The sequence below is a fragment of the Drosophila navojoa genome, chromosome X (genome assembly GCF_054131105.1).
Source record: "Drosophila navojoa isolate 15081-1374.11 chromosome X, UAZ_NAV_1.0, whole genome shotgun sequence".
NCBI classification, from domain to species: domain Eukaryota; kingdom Metazoa; phylum Arthropoda; class Insecta; order Diptera; family Drosophilidae; genus Drosophila; species Drosophila navojoa.
Genome location: NC_142895.1, coordinates 10,037,798 through 10,057,980, shown reverse-complemented (window position 1 = coordinate 10,057,980; position 20,183 = coordinate 10,037,798). Strand labels below are relative to the sequence as shown.

The 20,183-nt window shown below is 37.3% G+C and overlaps 1 protein-coding gene across 3 annotated transcripts in view; it reads left to right on the top strand.

Annotated features, from left to right (window-relative positions):
- Positions 1 to 4,423: 4,423 nt before the first annotated feature.
- The window catches only part of LOC108655784 (uncharacterized), a 32,650-nt gene continuing 16,890 nt past the window's right edge, over positions 4,424 to 20,183 (top strand). The window contains exons 1-2 of one of the 3 annotated variants that reach the window (XM_089264380.1): positions 4,424 to 5,076; positions 6,778 to 7,823. In XM_089264380.1, the coding sequence (XP_089120506.1) occupies positions 6,928 to 7,823 (896 nt within the window). In that variant the 5' untranslated portion in view covers positions 4,424 to 5,076; positions 6,778 to 6,927. Of the gene's footprint in view, positions 5,077 to 6,696; positions 7,824 to 20,183 lie in introns of all 3 variants that reach the window. The other 2 variants (XM_089264379.1, XM_018107596.3) reach the window with 2 other exon arrangements.

The following is a 20,183-nucleotide window of genomic DNA, read 5'->3' as shown; positions in this document are numbered from 1 at the left end:
GTCGTGTCGTTAACGGTACTTCTCAGGGCTTTGCCAAAAATATTCGCTTTACTAAATAATAAAAGAAAAAGCAATATTCAATAATAACAAACTACAACAGCAAATTATTTGTTTCGCCAGAACACGCAACTGAGAAATCCGCAATACGCGAATTCGCCGCGAGCAGCGAAAGTAAAAGTTAAAGCACACGCACATTAATCAGCAACAACAATTCACAAAAAGTGCAAAAAGTGTTGGGAAAACTTTTACCATACGCAACAGCATGTAAAACTCTTGCGAAAATTTGGCAAAAATCTGTGTGCAAACGCAAAATCAAGGTGAGCGCGCCCTGGCGGCAATGACTGCGTGTTTGTGTGTGCGTGTGTGTGTGTATATGTGTGAGTGTCGGCTTTTGCGGCAAGCCTATGCGTTAAGAGGGCGGGTCGCCCGCTGAATTCGCTCGAACAACATTGTTTGCTCTCACTTTTTGCTGTGTTTGTTTTTATTCATTTCTAAATGCTGCTGCGGGTATGCAAGCGAAAGAGAGAGGACACACACACACATATATATACACACACACACGCATTTTGGGGCTTCCTTTTGATTGTGTAATTTTGAGTTATGAAAGTGGAAAGTATAACCTTTGGCTTATGCCTGAGTCCATGTCAAGGTTTGCAAATGCACCAGCACGACAGCGTGGTGGGTAAGATGTTAGAGCAGACCGTTATTTATTCAAAATTTGAAATGCAGCAAGAAACATCTACTTGTAGCTAACTATCGTAACTCGTAAAATAGTTGAGCTCTTGAGCTGACATTTGCTGCATATCCTCTTGATTTATAATTTATAGTGCTTCTTCTTTGGGTAAGAGCTTAGCTTGCAATAATTGCACTTGCTATAGCTTGGATGTCCCAACTATTTTCTTCTTTCAAACATCAGCTTTTTTTGCTTCCTTGCAGATTAACGCAACTTGCCACAACAGGTTCGCTAGGCGACAATGCGAAACGGAAACATTCCAGGTAAGCCCTAACTAATAGAACTAATTAAGAAATATTTCTTGCAAAATAAAACGATAGCTCTGAGTACAATTAGTTTAACCTTACTAAAAATGGGTTTCACTTGAGTTCTACAATATTACTAAGCATCATTCGGCAATGTTTATAAAAAGATTCGTAATTTGAATGGAATTTTAAGAACGTATATTTTTGGAATCCATTAAGCGTGATCTTCACCTTTGCTCAGATACTGACTGAAACGATTTCGCTGTGTCGAAAGCTGATCAGCTATATGATCAGATATGGCAAATCAATAAGTTGAATGTCCACATGGATCATAGATTATTATATATTATATACTTATATATATGATGTGAATACAAAAAGAGAGAGAGAGAGAGATGGATGAATAGGTGGAGATCGGTGTGAACTAGTTCTGGATTATCAGGAGAAGGCGTGTGTATGTGTGAGGTGTGGGACATTATCGGACATATTGTTTAAGTAAACGTCGTGCTGTGATTTATTAGACCCACCGTACCGAGATAATACTCATATACATATACATATATAAATATATACATATACATATACATATACATATATATATATGTAGCTCCGATCTGCCTGCGTCAATTCTAGAGCCAAAGAGCGAGATCTTTTGATTAAAACTCTTTTGTCATCTCGTCTCACTCATCCGTTTGTATAGTCGTGACTGATAGCACGATCCCAGATTTTTTTTTGTCGCCCTATACAACTTAATATTGTATATACATATTTAATAATATATGTATGTATATGCAAATGTCTTTTAATATGTTCTAAGTATATTTTCGTCATAAATCTATGCAAATTGTGTCAAAATATTTTGGTTGCGCATTAAAGTGAATCGTTTAAGTTTTCGGGTCGGTCATCTTCAAAGGAAACCTAATTTTGGTCCATTAAGATCGTATATAGAGTATATGTTTGGGAAGTGTTTACTCAGAAAACATAAAATGTATAGAGACTTGAGGTAGTTTAAAATTATGCAAATAGCTAGGCGAAGTACAAAGTTTTACTTTTTCTTTTGGAGTATACTTCAAATCGGAAGGAAGATATATAACATAAGGAATATGAGCAATATGTAGTAGAGAAGAATATCAATTAAAATTAATGGGTAAGCCCCTTAAAATTTCTTGGAATACTACACCAATACACCAGAGATACGATGTAGACCCATTATTAGTCATGAAAAGGCCGTGAGGTGCTTCTCCGGGCTTGGCAATTAGTATTACGAATAATATAACTGATGTTTGCTAGGTCGTCGTATATCAGGCCACCTGTGCATAGGTCTTGACGTATTCATATCGATGGGTAGATATATGGTTAGATAGGGCATATACTATACATGGGTATATGCATACAAGTTCCTATCATAATTTACTTAGTTCATTAGACCAGGTGTACAGCATATTTGGCTGTCATATCTGCACAAATGGTGAACACCTGGAAATCATTAGTCATTTGGCATTTCGAGAAGGTGCAAAGATTAATTTTAATTTCTGCGCTATAATTGTTTCTATAAACAGGCATATGATATACAGATATACACATATATATGTATATTTTGATTATGTTTCACTTGGATCTTACGCAATTTCGCTATCAATTGTGACGTTTTGTCTTTATTTTTTAATTTCTATATAGACTTGTGTTGGCCCTAGAAACAGCGGTAAATGCAATGAGTCAAGACAATTTTTCCTCGACTTTGAACGATTTCTCTTTTGCGTTGAGTTTTTCCCATCTTCGCAGTCATTTCCCGCTGAATGGAGCCATGGACCCATTCGCAGATACGATATCATATCTGTTAATGAGACTATTAGCAAAACAAAACGCCCCATGAAAGTGACGCCCCACATAAAATAATAATAGTAGTCTAGAGGGCTTTAGTGATGAATGCTGCACTCGAAGTTACCCTTTATATTGAAATTTCATCAATTTAAAGCGAAACTCTAGCAGAAGCGAAAGGAAGAAGAGACAAGTAGAGCAGAGAACGGAATTAATCATAGAAGAAAGAGAAGAGATTATCAGATAATAAGAGAAAAATTTAATAAATTGAGAAAAAGATAACAGAGCTCATGGGGAAACAAAAAAAAAAGAGCAAAAATATATTAGAACAAATCCAGTATCATACATAGTACTGTCAGATTTTTGTATAATAACAGAAGCATCTCCTAGCCTTAGCATTTCTTAGTCTCTAGGATTGATTGATCAATGAGTCCACTTCAGTTTGTAACACCCTATGCTAACTCTTACAAATATAGGGTAATTGTATAATGGGCCACAACAGATCGAGTGTTAGATAGAGTGGAAGGTTGCCCTTGTTTATTATTATTTTTTTATTTTTTGCTTTTAGTCGGTTGCGGTTTTCGCATAGCTCATCTGTAGGGTGACCATGACTGGCGCCTGAACTGTGTGTGTGCGTCAGAGATAGAGGGAGAGAGAGAGAGAGAGAGAGAGAGAAAGGGGAATTAAATAGTAGTATTGCAATTAACAATAGCGTTGCCATATCAATAAACACTTGGCGACTTATCTCTAAAATTTTATCGAAAAATAATACGGTAAGAGTTCAATTAAGACTAAAGAACATTTTGAGGGGTGGGGCATGTATCCAATGTACGATAGCAAGCAGTTGATTAGGAAGGGAAGCCGGCGTGAGGTGTCGCCAAACTACTTTTTTTTTTGCTTTTAATATATTGCTCCATTGTCATTTCGTATACATATTTGTTAGTTTTAGCTACGTATTTTTCGCCGCTCAATATTTTTGCACAACGCAAGCGAAAAATCACAAATCATCCAGTCAAAGGGAAAGAAAAAAGCGCACGTCTCTGTGCACGTGTGTGTGTTGGTATTGTTGAATGGTTTTAGGGTCAGCAGTGAACAAAAAATAGAAGACAACAACAGCAAAATCAATTGGCAAGCGAAAGGCGAGTCAAAGCAATGAGCGCTTAACGGTGAATAGTTAAATCTCAGCTGCGGATCTGCTAGCATCAGCTGCTTGTGGCTCCTTAGTTGAAGCATAAGCGAACGAGAACCAGCGCCAGAGAGGTAGAAAACCAAGGAGAGAGAGAGAGCGCACAGCTTTTTGTCTTCTGCTGCTGCGGCTTCTTCAGCTTCTCTCATTTCATTGTTAAATTTCTTTACAACAATAACAATAATAAGTGAAGCCAACGGCTACGTCGGCGCTGACGCCAACGCAACGCAGTATGATAAGCAGGGAAGAAGTTTATTATACAAACACACACCCATATGAACACATGGACATAAGCGTATGCATGCATGCGGCCACAATTCGCCGTCGCCATCGCCGTCGTCGTCGTTTGTCTGTTCGCCGCGTCGCTTCGCTTCGTCTCAGATATTGTTGATGTAGGGCCGCTGTCGCTGCTGCTGCTGCTGCTGCGGCTTCTGCTGCTGGCTGCCTGGCTGGACGTTGGTTGGGTCTGGCCGCAACGGCACTTCAATTTGAAATTCAGTGCGAAAGCGGACGACAACGCAGACGGGCAGTCAGTGAGCGGGAGAGCGAGTGAGAGAGCGCTTTTTTAAGCAGCAGTAGCGAGCGGTGGCCGCTTTTCCACATTTTGTGTTTTTTTTTGTATTCTTTTGAAAAAATTCGTTAGTTCATTTTTTTTGAGTGTGAAGTGCCTTTGGTTTGTTTTTGTTTGCTATCGCGTGCACAACAATAAAGTTTATCAACAAATAAAAAGTCCATTCTAGAGTAAATGTTTATTGAATTGCGGCGAATTAGTTTGGCGTTAACAACAAAGCGAAATACGCACAAGAACAATAACAACGTCGATCAAACATATTTCGTAAAACAACGGGCTACACGGTTAGCGGCAAACACAGCCGTAGACATCATCGTAGACGGGGAGTTCGGCCAAGTGACATCATTAAAAGAAAAAAAGTGACGGAAATTGTTGGCCGTGTGTCGTGGCCAAAAATAAATGCAAAAAAGACGAGAAAAGCAAAACAAAAAAACGCCAATTCAAAAAAAATAAGAAAAAGAATTGTACTCCACAACAAGAACAACAACAGCGGCGGCAGAAGCAGCAAGGCGAAGAAGAAGCGGTAAAGCAAATACACGCGCACAGCTGAGAGAGGCAGAGCGTGAGAGCAAAAGACCTGCTGGCCAGACCAAAACAACAATTCGAACGAGGCGAAGTGAGAGCGTGTGCGTATGTGTGAATGGTGGAGAGAGAATGTACATATGTAAGAATGTGAGAATGTATATGTGTGTGGGCCTGTGTGGCAGACAATTGTCGTATGCCGGGCGGCTGCTGTGTGGCGCCATCTATTGTAGTACATATGACAATAAGAACTTTTGCAGCGAAAAGAAAACCAACACACACACACACATGCGCTGGCATGGACATGCGGCAACAGCTGATGTTAGAAAGAGCGCGAGCATCTGCAGTAGCATTACGCAAAAAGAAGCCCGGTTTCCTACTATATATATTTATATATTTATTATCTAAATCTATAATAATCATGATTGAAATTTCAAATAATTATCAGCTGGCATTCGTGCGAGTTCTTTGTCAACAATAAATATAAAAAGCATATTTTAACATTTGGAGCGAACGGTGCTAACTATATGAAAAATTAGCAGCGACAGTTTAATTAATTTTGTTCGTTTAATTAAGAGATCTATGATAATGTTGAATCGCACATTACAAATTTTCAACTTAATATATGCTAACTGTAAACCAATACAGATTAGCACTCAATTGGTTAAAAGCTGTCAATTCACAATGAGATGGAAATATTTGCGGATACATAGATCTAAAACCAATTTTCAGTTATGTAACATTTGCAGTCCTTGCAGAAATACCTAACAATAGAGTAATCCCATCAAAACAAGTAGCTTAAATATTTTATATAACGTTTTACTCTGACTAATATATAGATCTAATTTGTTATACTTCAGTAGAGCGTAAAATTCTTATTTAATTACATTTCCGTTCGCATATATTTGGAAAAAGTTGTTTTTTATAATATTGGAAACTTTTTTAAAGATTCTATATTTAAATACAGGCAGAAGTAAAACTAAAAGAGCAGTTATATAATATTATCATGGTTTATGATATATGGAACGATATATTCATAGACAATTTACTATGAATTTAACATAATTTTATAGAAGAGTATCTATCTATCATATTATAGAGACAAAAGAAGAATATAGATTATTATGAGGTTAACATAACGATTAAGTTCTTATGATAAATAGTCATTCAAATACTATTTCCATTTGTGGAATTAGTTCAACAATCCGTTCAGTTCAATTGATCAGTAGATCTGTTGATCCGTAGCTACACATCTTAATGCAACGCACGTAGTTACCTTTATAAGCAACTGAACTGCACTTGTTTACTGATCTCTAAACTAGTTCTTTCAATCAAGATCATTACAAAGATTCGCTTACTTAAGTAAAACTATAAAAGCAACAACAATACAAACGAGAGATGCTCAGACGGCTGCATTTTGTCTAAGGGAAGCTTTCAATAGCTCACCAATACACGCACAGGTATTCAACAATATTTGTGTGCGTGCGTGTGTGTGTGTGTGTGTGTTTGATAGTTTATCGACCTCCCAGTGCCTGAAGCGCTCTCACTTCGCTCCGCTCCGCTCCGCCAATGTCAACGCAGTGGCATAAAAATAACTTTAGCTCTGCCCTTCTTTCAGCAGTCGAAGAGAGTGTGCGAGGGAGAGAGGGAGACAGAGGCAGATGCAGAGAGATCTGATCGAAAAGATGTTGTTGTTAAATAGTGAAAACACGCACCAACTAGAACAATAAACCAAGCAAAAAATAGCAAAAAAAAAAAAGAAAAACTAACAAAAAAGAATATTGAAACAAGAAGAAGAGCAAAATAAAAGTAGTAGAAGAAGAAAAAACAAACAAAATAAGTAACTCAGACAATGGCCACAATCAACGACGAGGAGGTCAACAGCAATGGGAAAGTCGATTCATCGATGGAGCCGGAGAGCACTCTGCAGCAGCTAAAGGCGAAGAAAAACAAATCGAATCTGTTTCTCATCAAATCCTACAGTTTCATCGAAAGAAACAATAACAATAATAGTAATAGAAACAACAACAATAATAACAATAACAATAACCATGGGCTATATAATAAGCGTTTGCAATCGCCTGATATGGAACCCTTTCCGGATATCGCCTCCTTGATGCTGGTTGCCGATGAGCAGCCCACCAAGAAGACGCGCACGAAGAAGTCCCAAAACACAAAGCCGAAAACGAAGGCAATCAAAAATGGAAAGAAACAGCGGGAGGAGGATCAACAGGATCCACAGGATCCGCAGGATCCGCAGTTCATTAGCGAGCAGGAGGCGCAGCTGCTGCGTCGCAATCCGCACGAGTATGAGGAGCTGCTCAAGCACTCACCAGCGGCGCATGGCTTACACCTGCCACGCCCACAATCGCTGCCCGGCAAGGTGCACTTTGAGGCGTCGGCGCTGTGCATTATCGAGCCGCCGGCATCGAAACGTCGCAGCGGCAACATCAAGCGCGAATCGTTCTTGCGTCAGAGTCTACAATCGATACGCCGCAGCTTTGGTTCGAACAAGAATTCGTCAAAGCTATCGATAGCCACGCCCTCGATCACACCGATGCCCTCGCCGGTGTCATCGAACGCCTCGTCCACATCGACAACATCCTCCTGCTCCTCAGCCACAGCCATCACCATGCTGAGCAAGGCGCAGGCGCACAATCACATCCTGGATGAGTTCCTGCCCACGCCCGTTGTCCTGCTGCTCAATCATGATGCACAGATACAATATATCAGCCAAGCTGTGAACAGGTAAGCCGTCTTCTCAAAGCTCTCCAGAGAGATCTGCAATTGTCTCAGCTGCTTAGTCTTAGAGCTCTTAAATTACCATAAAGCTTAATCCAAAGTGGTAAAATTTTGATAATATTTAAAGTAAAATATGATTAGAAACTTATGTTGAATATTCTCCTCGAAAACCTGCCAAAGACTCACACTGACTCACACTGACTCAGACTGATCCCAAATGTTTCTTGTTAAGTACGGGAGCTCATATCTACCCACACAAGATTCCAGGCTTAGATATTTTCCATAGAGCTTTGACTACATTGATAGTATGGGAAAGACTGGCTCTGATGAAAAACTGAATCTTTATGGCTTATAACTTAAGCTAATTACTCTAATCTAATCTGTTCAAAGCTTGCGCTCATGCAAATTAGAGCTAAATTGATATAGGTTTGACTGGATTTATCAGAATTAATCGGAAAATATTCATTCATTCATGGAACTCTGTCAGCTTTACGTGAGTTTTCGTGTCATTTGGTACTTTAGGCCTGAATGTGCTCTTGGTCTATATTGACATTGAGGCATGTCATGCGTTGCAGTCATTTTACATCGCAGCTCGCATTGATTTTTTACACATATGAAGAAGACAGAGAAGTCAAGGCCAAGCTTTTCAATTACCTGCAACAACAAATCAGGCCGGATGCTACGTCCGCTACGCCAACGCCCTCGCCTCCAAATCGACTGCCAATAAAATAGCTTGAGAAAAAGAAGAAGAAGAAGAATAAATAAGAAGACCCTGAGCAACGCTGTCTTTTAGAATATGGATAGCCAATGTCAAGCATCGATTTGCATTTGATATACCCTGTAATTGCATATGTTAAGCCCTTGTTCGAGAGAGATATATTGTAGGTGGAAAGAGGCTGGCTGGGATTGCTGCAGCCGTATAGAATTTTCTCATATATATTATCATCGATAAATATCGATATATAAAACATTTACCTTGCGATTCCCTTAGAGCTGCAGCTATGCTTTATCTTATTTATATCTCTATGACATACGATGGGTATCGTACCATTTCGAAACACTTAATTTACGCTATGTGTATATGGTCATGAATATATATATATAGATCCATAATTAGCAGAGGCTATCTGCCAGTTGGGCATACTCAGCTTAAACACTTTCACTTATTGTTGTCGCCGGACTTTTACTTTGTCAGATCGGATCGATTTCAATTGAGAGCTTCTCGAGTTCCGATTTGCATGCAGCGAATGTCCGCACTGAGCGATTGAGCGATTGACAAATGGCTAACCCTACCGATTTCTAGACTGATAGTTAGATATGTATATACATATCTATGTATAATTGTGCAAACGCCAACGACATAATGCCCTAGACATATTTGGCTCTACGCGGCGTATTTGGCTGTTGGACTGCAATTGCCGTTGCCAAAGTTGAGTTGCCATCTAAAAACAATGGAATTTCTTTATAATTATCGTATCTCGTGACGTCACAAGAGCCAACGCTTTATTTATAATTTTCTATTGCCAATGTATGCCAAAGTATACACATAAGTATATAGACATATAATGTGTATAAGCAATTAGAGAAATATTTGCGTAAAATATTTGCAAACAACATGGAAATTATATTTGAGGAGAGTCATCATATATAAACTTAACGAATTGGTATTATATGTACAAGGAAACTTTAGATGAAACAGGATAGAATTGCAGCTAGTCGTGATAGTATTACTCATTGATGATATTTTCATAAATTTCCACTTCCTCTTCCTTAGATCTTAGCTTCAATCTAAGAAAGAGGAAGTGAAAATTTATGAAAATGTCACCAATGAGTAATACTATTATGCCATTCTATTCAGCTATAGATATACATATGTAGGAACAGTAGATTTTTGAGTACCTCATTGATATACAACATAGAGCTTTGATGATATCCACTTCCAAAGATCCCAAGTTGCGGACTTCAGATTCCAAAATGATATATTGCATTTTGGGGTCTTAGGCTCTCAAGCTCATATCTTCTATAGCTATGTCTAAGCTCAAACCATTCTTTGTGTGGAATTACCTTTCTAGTTTGATGCTACAAATCATCATATCATATCATATCATGTTTAAGTTCATTTCGATTTCCATGAAAACTGATGTAAAGACAATCCTGTGTATGCTTAAAGGAAACTCAGTTACCAGGTTACCCGTAAGTAACGCTTAAGGCTTTTGAATTATGTACGTGCAATAAAGTCCATAGATATATCTATGCTGAAAATAATAGATTATGTATGATAAGGAACAGGAAATGTATACAGTTATGCAGCTCAGTTAAGTGCGTGGAATTTGATTTCAGTTCAATTTCAAAAGTGCAGTTGGACTGATAACGCACAACGACTAAATATATAGTATAACTACTATAACTACTATGAATATGGATGTGCCCCCAGTTACCCCTAAGGGGAAAACCTAACCTCCTCAATTGAAAGATGCGTGCAATTTGTTGCCTTTGCTGGTGTTGTTGTTGTCATTGTTGTTGTTGTCACTGTTACTGTTGGTCTTGCTCTCCAGTTCCACATACTGTCCAGTGCATTCTGAGTGTACAACTATGTATATACATATATATATATACCATACATATGATGATAATATATGTTGAGTATCATTTCCATGTGGGCGACTCGTTTTTGTGAATACATTTTTCGAGTGCATTCGCGTTGATTGAATTTCCAGGAATTTTTTTTTTTTTTTATATACCCTGGACTCATAGAAAATATGTAGGGCATATTGCTCGTTGATTAATCGTATTATATTAGATACTTAAGCTGAATTCACTCGTCGATAAAGTCTTGTCTCCCATTCCCTTTGATTAATTTTCTCCTACGATTTATTCTTGTCCTTTTCCTCCAAATCTCTTTTCGTGTATACGAAGGATTTCGATTTTAAGCGATAAATATGATTTATATATTTTCTCCAGTCTTATAGACTTTTCTTCTGTGAACTATTTTAGGGTAAGTAGCTTACAGTTCACAGTTAACAGTTAACAGTTTACAGCTAACACTTTTTGAGATATATTATTGATTTCAGATCTGATATCATCAAAGTTTTTCAGAATTACTTTTTTTTTTGTCCAGGGTATATTTTAGTCGAGCCCTCTGCTTGAAGTGCTTCTTGTATTGTTGTTAAATTTTTATGAAAGGCAACATGCAATGCCCGTTTAAGGGGTAGTACCTCTCTCTCTCTTTCTCTCTCTCCCTGTCTCTCTCTCTCTCTCTCTCGGTCGCACCCCTTCTTTGTTTCTCTGTCTTTGCTGAGAACATTAACTCAAATGGGTCAATTGTTCGTTATAGGTTTCGAATAACATTTGCAAATTGTAATAGTGTTTACGTTGTAAATAAATTAAAGAAATTTTAAAGCATGAACTTGAGGAAAATTCTTCAAAGTACTATAGAGATATGCAATGAAAGAGATAGATAATGATGAGATCTCCTAAAATGTAGCATGAAGACCTGGAATATTGAATCAACTGTTAACATGAGTCTAGAATCAATTTGTTGACTTAAACGCTGAATTTTTGATGTCGATTTGCTCTGTAGAAGAGCTATCTATACACCTTCATTGTCACTTCTTCAGCTTCAAAAATATTTGGAGCAATTATGATGGGATTGTCAATGAGAAAGCAAATACCCATTGAAGTATCAATAGATTTGCAATGGCTGACTGAGTGACTGGGTATTCGACGTCTAAATGGAAATCCCCCTATCGTCTATGTAAGTGAATGCGATGCAACTGACTTTGGTCTTGGCCCACATAGCTCATCTGCTTGGGAATCTTAATCTTGATAGTTAACGCTGTCATCACTTTATTCAAGTCTAATTCGAATTCTAATTTGATTCACCAGCAAAGAGTGCGAGATAAGGGATAAGAAAACAGCTATTAATCTGGAATTCATAAGTGTTAATATCAAAATTCGACTCTATATAGAACTATTTCTAAACTAAAACTAGCTGTGAATTGCAATAAACTTTCTAAGCTAATATAACAAACATAAATATATGTATTTTTATATATACATGCCTATGTACATATACATATATGTGGCATAGAGCATCTCATTATTTACGATCTGTAGCAGAATGATTTTAGCAAATGAGTTTTTAATGTGAGTTTTGTGCTTTGATCTTTAACCTTGTTTAGTTTCAAAACGTATAGCTTTACTATTATTACGTAAGCCTTGGTTGGGGCCTCTGGAGAAGAGTTCTCGATGGCGCAACATTCAGACTTCATTTGTAGCTTCAAGAGAAATGATGAGAAGCGCTGCCGGAAGTGTGAAGTGTGTGCTTAAATTTGGTAAAAGAGCTTTAAGTGTTCTTAAACCTGAAATCTTTCGATTAGTTGAATTGATTACGATGTGCATAAAATTTCGATTTCCGTTATGTAAGCTCTAAAGCTTAATGAGTGTCTCACATGGATTTAAGTGTACGAAGGGCTTGAAGCGAGCTTTAAGCGTGCTTAAACATTGTATCTTAAGGTAAAATCATTTTCAAAAGAAATACAACTAAAGCTCGTCAATTTCTGTTCATATAAAGGGTAAAAAGTAGCTTGATAGAGCACTTTTCAGACATGTGCAAGCCCAAGTCTTTGAGCAGGCCTTAAGTGAGCTAGAAGAGTTAAAGCCTTAAGGGACTTTTATAGAGGTTTACAGCTTATGTTGAAACTGAAAAAGTAGAAAAATTTGTGTGCCATTGAGAGAGCTTTTGTTTGAGTGGTTTACGAGTGAGCTAAAATCCAATGGAACTATCAGCCGAATGATCTCCCTCTCTCTCACCCCTCTCTCTCTCTTTTTCTTTCGGTTGCTCTGCCTGTCTCTTTTTCTCGGTTGATACATTCCCCCCTGCAGTTGAGATTAGCTTCGGGTGTTAAAAGATAATCGCTTGCATTTAATGCATTGCACTCGAAAACACCCATAAACGAGTGTCACACTTAATATAAACACGCTGATAATGCCACACACAAATAAATATACACATACATATATACGTATATGTAATGATCCCCCTACCCTCGGTGCGTCCAGAAGCTCTCGCATTTTGCCTTCAACTGTTTGCGATCTGTGAAACACACTTCACATTCAATTGACAGCAAAATGTGGTTTGTCTCTCTTTCTCGCTCTCTCCCATGCTCACTGTCTCTCTCAGTCTATGTGTGTGTACTTCTACTTAGATGCCATTGAATGGATTTTAATAATTTCACATATTTCAGTTTGTCAGTTGCCGTCAAGCGAATCTTTTGCCGCGAATTCGAAAAACAAAACGAAAACGAAAACAAAAACTAGATAAAAACCAACGAAAACAAAAGAAATTGTTTAAATATGTTTTTTCATTAATTTTTTTGTTCGTTTTTGGTACGTTAAAATGCTGTCATAAATCATTTTTTTTTTGTACTATCTTCTGGTTTTTTACCTAGGTTTATTTTATTTATTTTTTGTTTTTTGTTGTGTGAGTGCAAAGTCAAGAATCAGAATTTCAACTGAGTGTTCTACGTGAAATTGTCTCTGAAGAACTTTCTGAGAGATAGTTTAAAGATAAGCACAGCCCGAAGCTGGATTTTCGAGTAAAGAAATAAATATTCTTTGAGCCGATGTGGGATACGAAGTGATACATCAAAGCGTATGAATGTCTTTATAGAGCTATATATAAAGATGTATATGCTTATTTAAGATCTGTGCATAAACGAGCCGAATCGAAAGAGGTATGGGATACTAAACCGAAATGTAAAAGATTTTATTATAATATCATAGCTATATGAATACATGTATATATTTGGAATATAAGATTTATATATTAAAATGTATATACAATTATATAGACACTATGTAAATCCAGAAATGCGATTGAGCTAGTTGGGTTATAGAGTTCAGTTTATTACATTCATAAAAATATATGTGTGTATATATATATTTCTATATGTAACTTTAACTGTTAATTGCTTCAGACTTATTTGAAATATTATTATATATACTATATACATTATATTATATGATCTATACATATTCTACATGTAATATATTTTCTTTTCTGATCAAACTAACGAATTACGTTTTTCTTGTTCTCTTTGCAGGTATGCAATTTGTTTCATTAATGATATGTTTCTATCAAAAGTGCAAGTGTTATTTCCCCTCCTGCTCGACACATTCACCCACAGAACAGCTCAAAATTAATGCCTGCTATTATATAATAGTGTGAACCGGCAGAATACAAAAATTAGATATATATGTATGAAGGATTGTACGCCAAGCTAAACAATTAAGGAAGCTGGCAGTAGGGCATAACCGACTGCAGAATACTTGCTCATATTTAGAGGAAAGCAAACACAAAAACTATTTATAATGATATGATAGATTATAGCAGTACCTAGCGAAAGGCGTTCCATCTATGTACATACATATATTCCATATTATTTATCTCTGGCTTTGTTTACAAACGGAAGATCGTGCATTGAAGGAATCGTATATGCTCTCACATTCATTCATTCATCGTGAACGGGTATAATTATCACCAAGTGGTAAACAAATAGAAATTCTTACTCGTAAATTGTCGTAATTATATCATCACAATTATAAAGTAAAAAAAAAAAAACGTTATGAAAAAATTGCCATAAATCATTTTGAACTTTGTTTAGACAAATAGTGTGAAATAATACCAATATATATATATATATGTATATACTATATATTATATATGGGTATGAAAAGGAAAATCATAAAACTATTTACACATTAGGTATGCCAAATCTGAGAGGAATTCGCAGAGAGAGAGAGAGATTGACTATAAATCCTACTAAATATTTCATATATGATATAGTATAGGCATAAATGTACAAATGCAAGTAAAAATGCTACATTCGTAAATACACGACTAAGAGATACCCTAAATGATATAATACAAAATTGATATAACTTTGGAGTTCCTTGTTTGATTGAGATGAGAGTGAAATATGGGTATATTTATTCATATACCTGAGAATTAGAAAATCTATAAATCAACTTCAAAAAATTGCAGCTCTTAAAATCAACCATATATGCTAGAATAACTAAAGCTTGCTATAAATTTTAGTAGATGATGTTATCGATAATTTGATAATACTATCGAGGGAAAAAGGCGGATGGGGCTGAATCGTCTCATCTTTGAATGCTGCTGTAGAATATGTCTGTAATTGGGCACACTTTCCTCGCGCTGTTTGCACACGGTATACCCTGCTTAGCAATTGTTAATGGACTCAGGGCATAAACAAAGAATATAATGTATAGGCGATTCAGTTTTGGGGGCAAACAATTATTTATGGCTGTGCATTTTAGAGCTGACGCAAAGCGAAGCGAATACGAGCCAATAATTTGTATAGATCTTTGCTCTGAACGAAAGTACGCTGTTTACGTGTACCAAGGGAGGTATATTCGTTCACACTTTCCCTAGCTATCACAAGCCTAGAGGCTACAGTTCTATTGAAGTTTTTAGTTTTGGCAATTGCAATGAAATTTTGAGAGTCTATTAAATAAATTTCTAGTGCATTCATAAAGAGTTGTTGTATATCTAACACGTAGTCCGATTTCTGAAAATAGAATCTAAAATTGAACTTCGATTTGAAGCAATTCGGCTCTACGGTATTATACAATATCTGGTATTTCTCATCATTCATTATCAATTTATTGCATTATTATGCCCAAAAGCAGTTGGAAACTTACGTATTCCCTGTAAAACAGCAAAGAGTTACGATTGGCGGGCAGCAAAGAACGAAAAGCAGCATCGAATAATATATACGAAAATTTGTATCTAGAATATCGAATAATTCTAAATTCATTATTAACTATCATTCAATCGAAAGAATTTCTGGAGCTTTCTATTGATATCTTCTTGAATTTTTCCTTTGATAACTCTTTACAGGGTATTTATTTGTCTGCTACTTGGTCGTGCGGACTTTGCAATTTGTTTTGTTTTTATAGCCATCAAACTGATAAGCGATATTGGCTGATGTATAAGCAATATACATAATGTTAATGCACAAACAACAATATAAATGATATTCATACAGACTCAGGTATATGCATTATATATGGATATACAAAGATCTATTTGCCATAAATCAATTAGGGAAAACCAGAACTCTTTGATTTTCTGTGCAATAGATTCGCTTATGCTGAAACATGAAACAGCACCAGATACCCTGATATATTATATAGATCGCTTGTGGATTATCAAATTAGATAGTTTCAGAAATCCTTTAGTTGATTCTTTATACTAACCTAACTGAGAGATATATGACTAATCTGAGAAAATCTGTTTGAAAATTTCTTAAGTCTACATATCATATTATAATAACATTTTCATCCAGATAAAACTAGGGAATTTCAACTTCGTCTATAGCTTTTCAACTACACTCATTTCTTCGGGCTTTCAAAAATGTTGTTTCCGGGATTCGATTGGGGCTCGTTGCCGTTGGTCTTGTTGTTGCTGTTGTAGTTGTTTGTGTTAGTAAATAGAATTTTCAACAGATTTTCCCCACAATATTTACGAGCCACGTCAAAGGAAAATTTTGGCATACATTTCCATTAACACGAAATTCTTTTGAACATTTTTATTTAATTTTTTTTGTTTCTTTCGCACTTTGTAAATGTTGAAATATTTCCTCGAAACTGTTTGTCAATTGGCTCGTGCAGGTGGTGGGGCGTGGCGGTTTTTGTAAGCGGAAGCTAACTTTTAACTATCAACACTAAATTGCGTAATGAATCAAAGTTGTGCGAGAGACTTGTGGCTTGGGGCGGGGGCCGAAGAAGACGCGTTAATTTGTTATCAGAATTTCCGTTGGAATCAAAAGTCGCGCGCGTAAAATTGTTCCACTTTATGCCGGCACAATGGAACAGCGGCGGTTCGCTGAGGGGAGGGGGAAGCGGGAATGACAGAGGCTGGCGGCGGGAGGGTGGAGTTCATTGCCTCCGAGCAACATTGTCGCCATTTAATTAGTTGCGTGCCAAAATTTGTCTGCCCCAAACTCTTCGGGCCGTAGGCCAGCTCTATTAAAATCTTATTGCGGCGTGTCATGAAATTTTTATGCTCGCTTTTTGCTGGGGTTGTTGCTCATATGCATTGGGCCTGGGCCTGGGGCTGGGGCTGAGGTTGGGGCCTGTGGCAGGGTTGCCTTTCTAATGCAATTTGCATTGCATTCGTTGTAGCCCCCGTACACCCAAGAGCACACACAATGGGTTAATAAACTTTGCCCTTGCCAGGCTCTCGACAATTGCAATTGAATTCTATGCTTCAAAGGGTTGAAACATGCGCAAAGTGCAGCCAGAGGAGACAGGCAAAAGTTAAGCGCGGAAGGTTCCACTGGTAGATACCCTGTCTAATGCAGAAGGTGCAATGCAATTGCAAGAAGTTATCATCAAGTGAAAATTAAAGTATCGATTTTTATCGATATATGGAAAGAGTTATAGAAAATCAAACACAAATGCGTAATGATTGCTGATTGCTGGGGACTGATCAATCAGCTATCTGAAATCTATAATCATCAATGATCAAACATAGATAATTGATGATTGATGATTATAGATTTCAGATTGCTGATTGATGGATAAGTGATAACGCATGATTGATGATTGATGACTGATATGAGCTATAATTGAAAGCTGACGATTGATGATTGATGACTGGTGACTGTTAGTTCACTATTTATGATTGGTGATTCCATATTAATGATTGATTGGTAACTGATGCATGACGATTAGTTATACTGTATGATTGATGATTATAGATTTCAGATTGGTGATTGATGGATAAGTGATAACGGATGATTGATGATTCATGACTGATAATTCACTATTTATGAGCTATAATTGAAAGCTGATGATTGATGATTGATGACTGGTGATTGTTAGTTCACTATATATGATTGATGATTCCATATTAATGATTGATGCATGATGGACGATTAGTTATACTATATGATTGATGACTTATGATTGATAAGTGATTGCTAGTGATTCACCGTGCATTATATATTGATTTTTGATTGATTGCTGACTAAATTTTCACAATAGACGATTGATCATTGTATAAAGGGGCTTGATTGGTCTATTTGTGACAATTCACTATTGATGGTTACAATTGTTTGTTTCGAGTATAGTTCTCTGTTTGCTTTCAGTGCACTCGATATGTACATAAGCCCTTTAGCTGGTTATACCAGCCGGACTCTGTAAATCGATACGTGCTCTCGTATTCAATTGTCTTTTGCTTAACTTGCCCAGCACAAATTTAAATTTCTGAAATGCAATTCGCGCAAAACAAAACAAAAATTCAGGGACAGGGCCGTGAGAAAGCGCAAGGCTGTGTCAATTGAGACGGTTGTTACATGGGGCGTGGCGCCGCCCTAAGAGACCCTCAAATTGAGTGCTGCACAATAAATGAACTCTTTGCTCAAGCTCATATCGATTCACTGGTTCATTTATAATTCGCAATTTAGTCTTGTGAACCGATGCGAAAGAACTTTATATATCATTCATTTTCGTATACCTAAGCTTCAAGATAGGTAAGCAAAGTATTCAAGGAAGCCTTTTTACGTGTTTAAGATTTCTATTCTGAACCAGTTCCGAGTTAGTTCCAATTTCTAAATTATTAGGAATGATTGGTAATGTGAACTATTTTATATAATAGTTATATTCAGTTATATTTGTATTATATGAACGGTGAGTTAGACTTCATCGAGTGAACTATGTTTTAGCTGTCGGAACCAATTCAAATATGCTTGGAACTGATGGAAGAGCATAGAGCTATCATAGCTCTTGCATAGCCTTCACGGTTGAGCTGGTTCAGAGAGCAGTTCGGCCAGCCACTTGAAGCCGCCTTTAGCCAGGTCTATGAGTCATGCATTAGTTAGTTAGCCGCTGCAACCCTCGCACTGACCCAAACGGGCAGCTCGTATAAAATTGCGCCGTCAACACATTTGGGTACGCAGTCAGCGTCCTCAACTTGTGCGGTGCTAAGCGAAAACGAAGTCAATCAGAGACACCAATAATACGAATATGTAGACACAAATATGTCTACATATATATAGATATATGTATATGTATATGTATATCTAGATATATATATTTAGTTGCATGTAACGACGGTCGTTGGTATTAAATTCGCACATGTAATTGAAGACACATTCTGGGCAGGCATGCGGCTGACCTGACGCGCTAAATTGTGTTTGTCTCTGTGTATTTTAATGCTTATCAAAGCGTTTAACGCTCATTTACACACACATATACATACATACATATATATATATGTATATATATTTAGTCGGGCAGACGGACAACACACAACACACGCCCACAGCAAGTCCATAAAACTTAATTTAATTAAGCCATCAAGCTGCAAATTTGACGCACAGAGATAGATGCGAGCTACTCGTAAACAAACCCCCCGAGGAGCGAAAACAAATATATATCTAGAATATGTATCGCACGGGCAGCGGCAGCGCCCTGCTCTGTCTAGCCCAGAGCCTGACTGTCAGCAATAGCAGCTGGCAATGGAGTCGCCAGAGCAACGGCAACGGCAACGGCAATAGCAACAACAGCAACCAGGAGAGAGCATCATCGGCTCGGCCAGCGATCAAGAAATGTCTATTACTGAAGGCCAGGTACGCATAGATATCTAGAGCTCTAGACGTAATCTCAGATGATAACAGATGGGAAGTGGAAACACTATTGGGTGGAATGTCGTGGAAGAGAAACCATGTTTGCTAAAATGGTCGCTAAATACTAGATGATCGAGTGGAACGATCGGAAGTGAAACAAAGCTTGTTAAAATGCTCATCAACTTGCAGTGAAATGACTCCACTGTCATTCCACGATCGCTAAATACTAGTTGATCGAGTGGAACGAGTGGAAGTGAAACAAATCTTTCTAAAATGTCCAAACACGGAAAGTGAAATGAATCCACTGTTATTCCACGATCGCTTAATATTAGCTGATCGAGTGGAACGAGTGGAAGTGAAACAAAGCTTGTTAAAATGCTTCCTAGATACCACACTCGCAGTGAAATGACTCCACATGACATTCCATGCAATTATATTAAGTGGAACAATTGGAATTGAAACCTTCACGTATTGCAAAGTCGTGATGGAATGGTTGGGGGTCATGTAGAATGTACATATAGAGAAGACAGAGCTTGTTAGACGAGACCATTCTAAAGGGAACTAGTGGAAATGAAACTTAGTTATGTGTTGTGGAACACCTAAGATGCATAATAGTAGAAAAGCCTGAGAGACTGTTAGAACTAACCAAAAATATTAGAAATTAACCTTAAGCGGAACAAATGGAAACTGAAACGCTCGAGTCTACCAT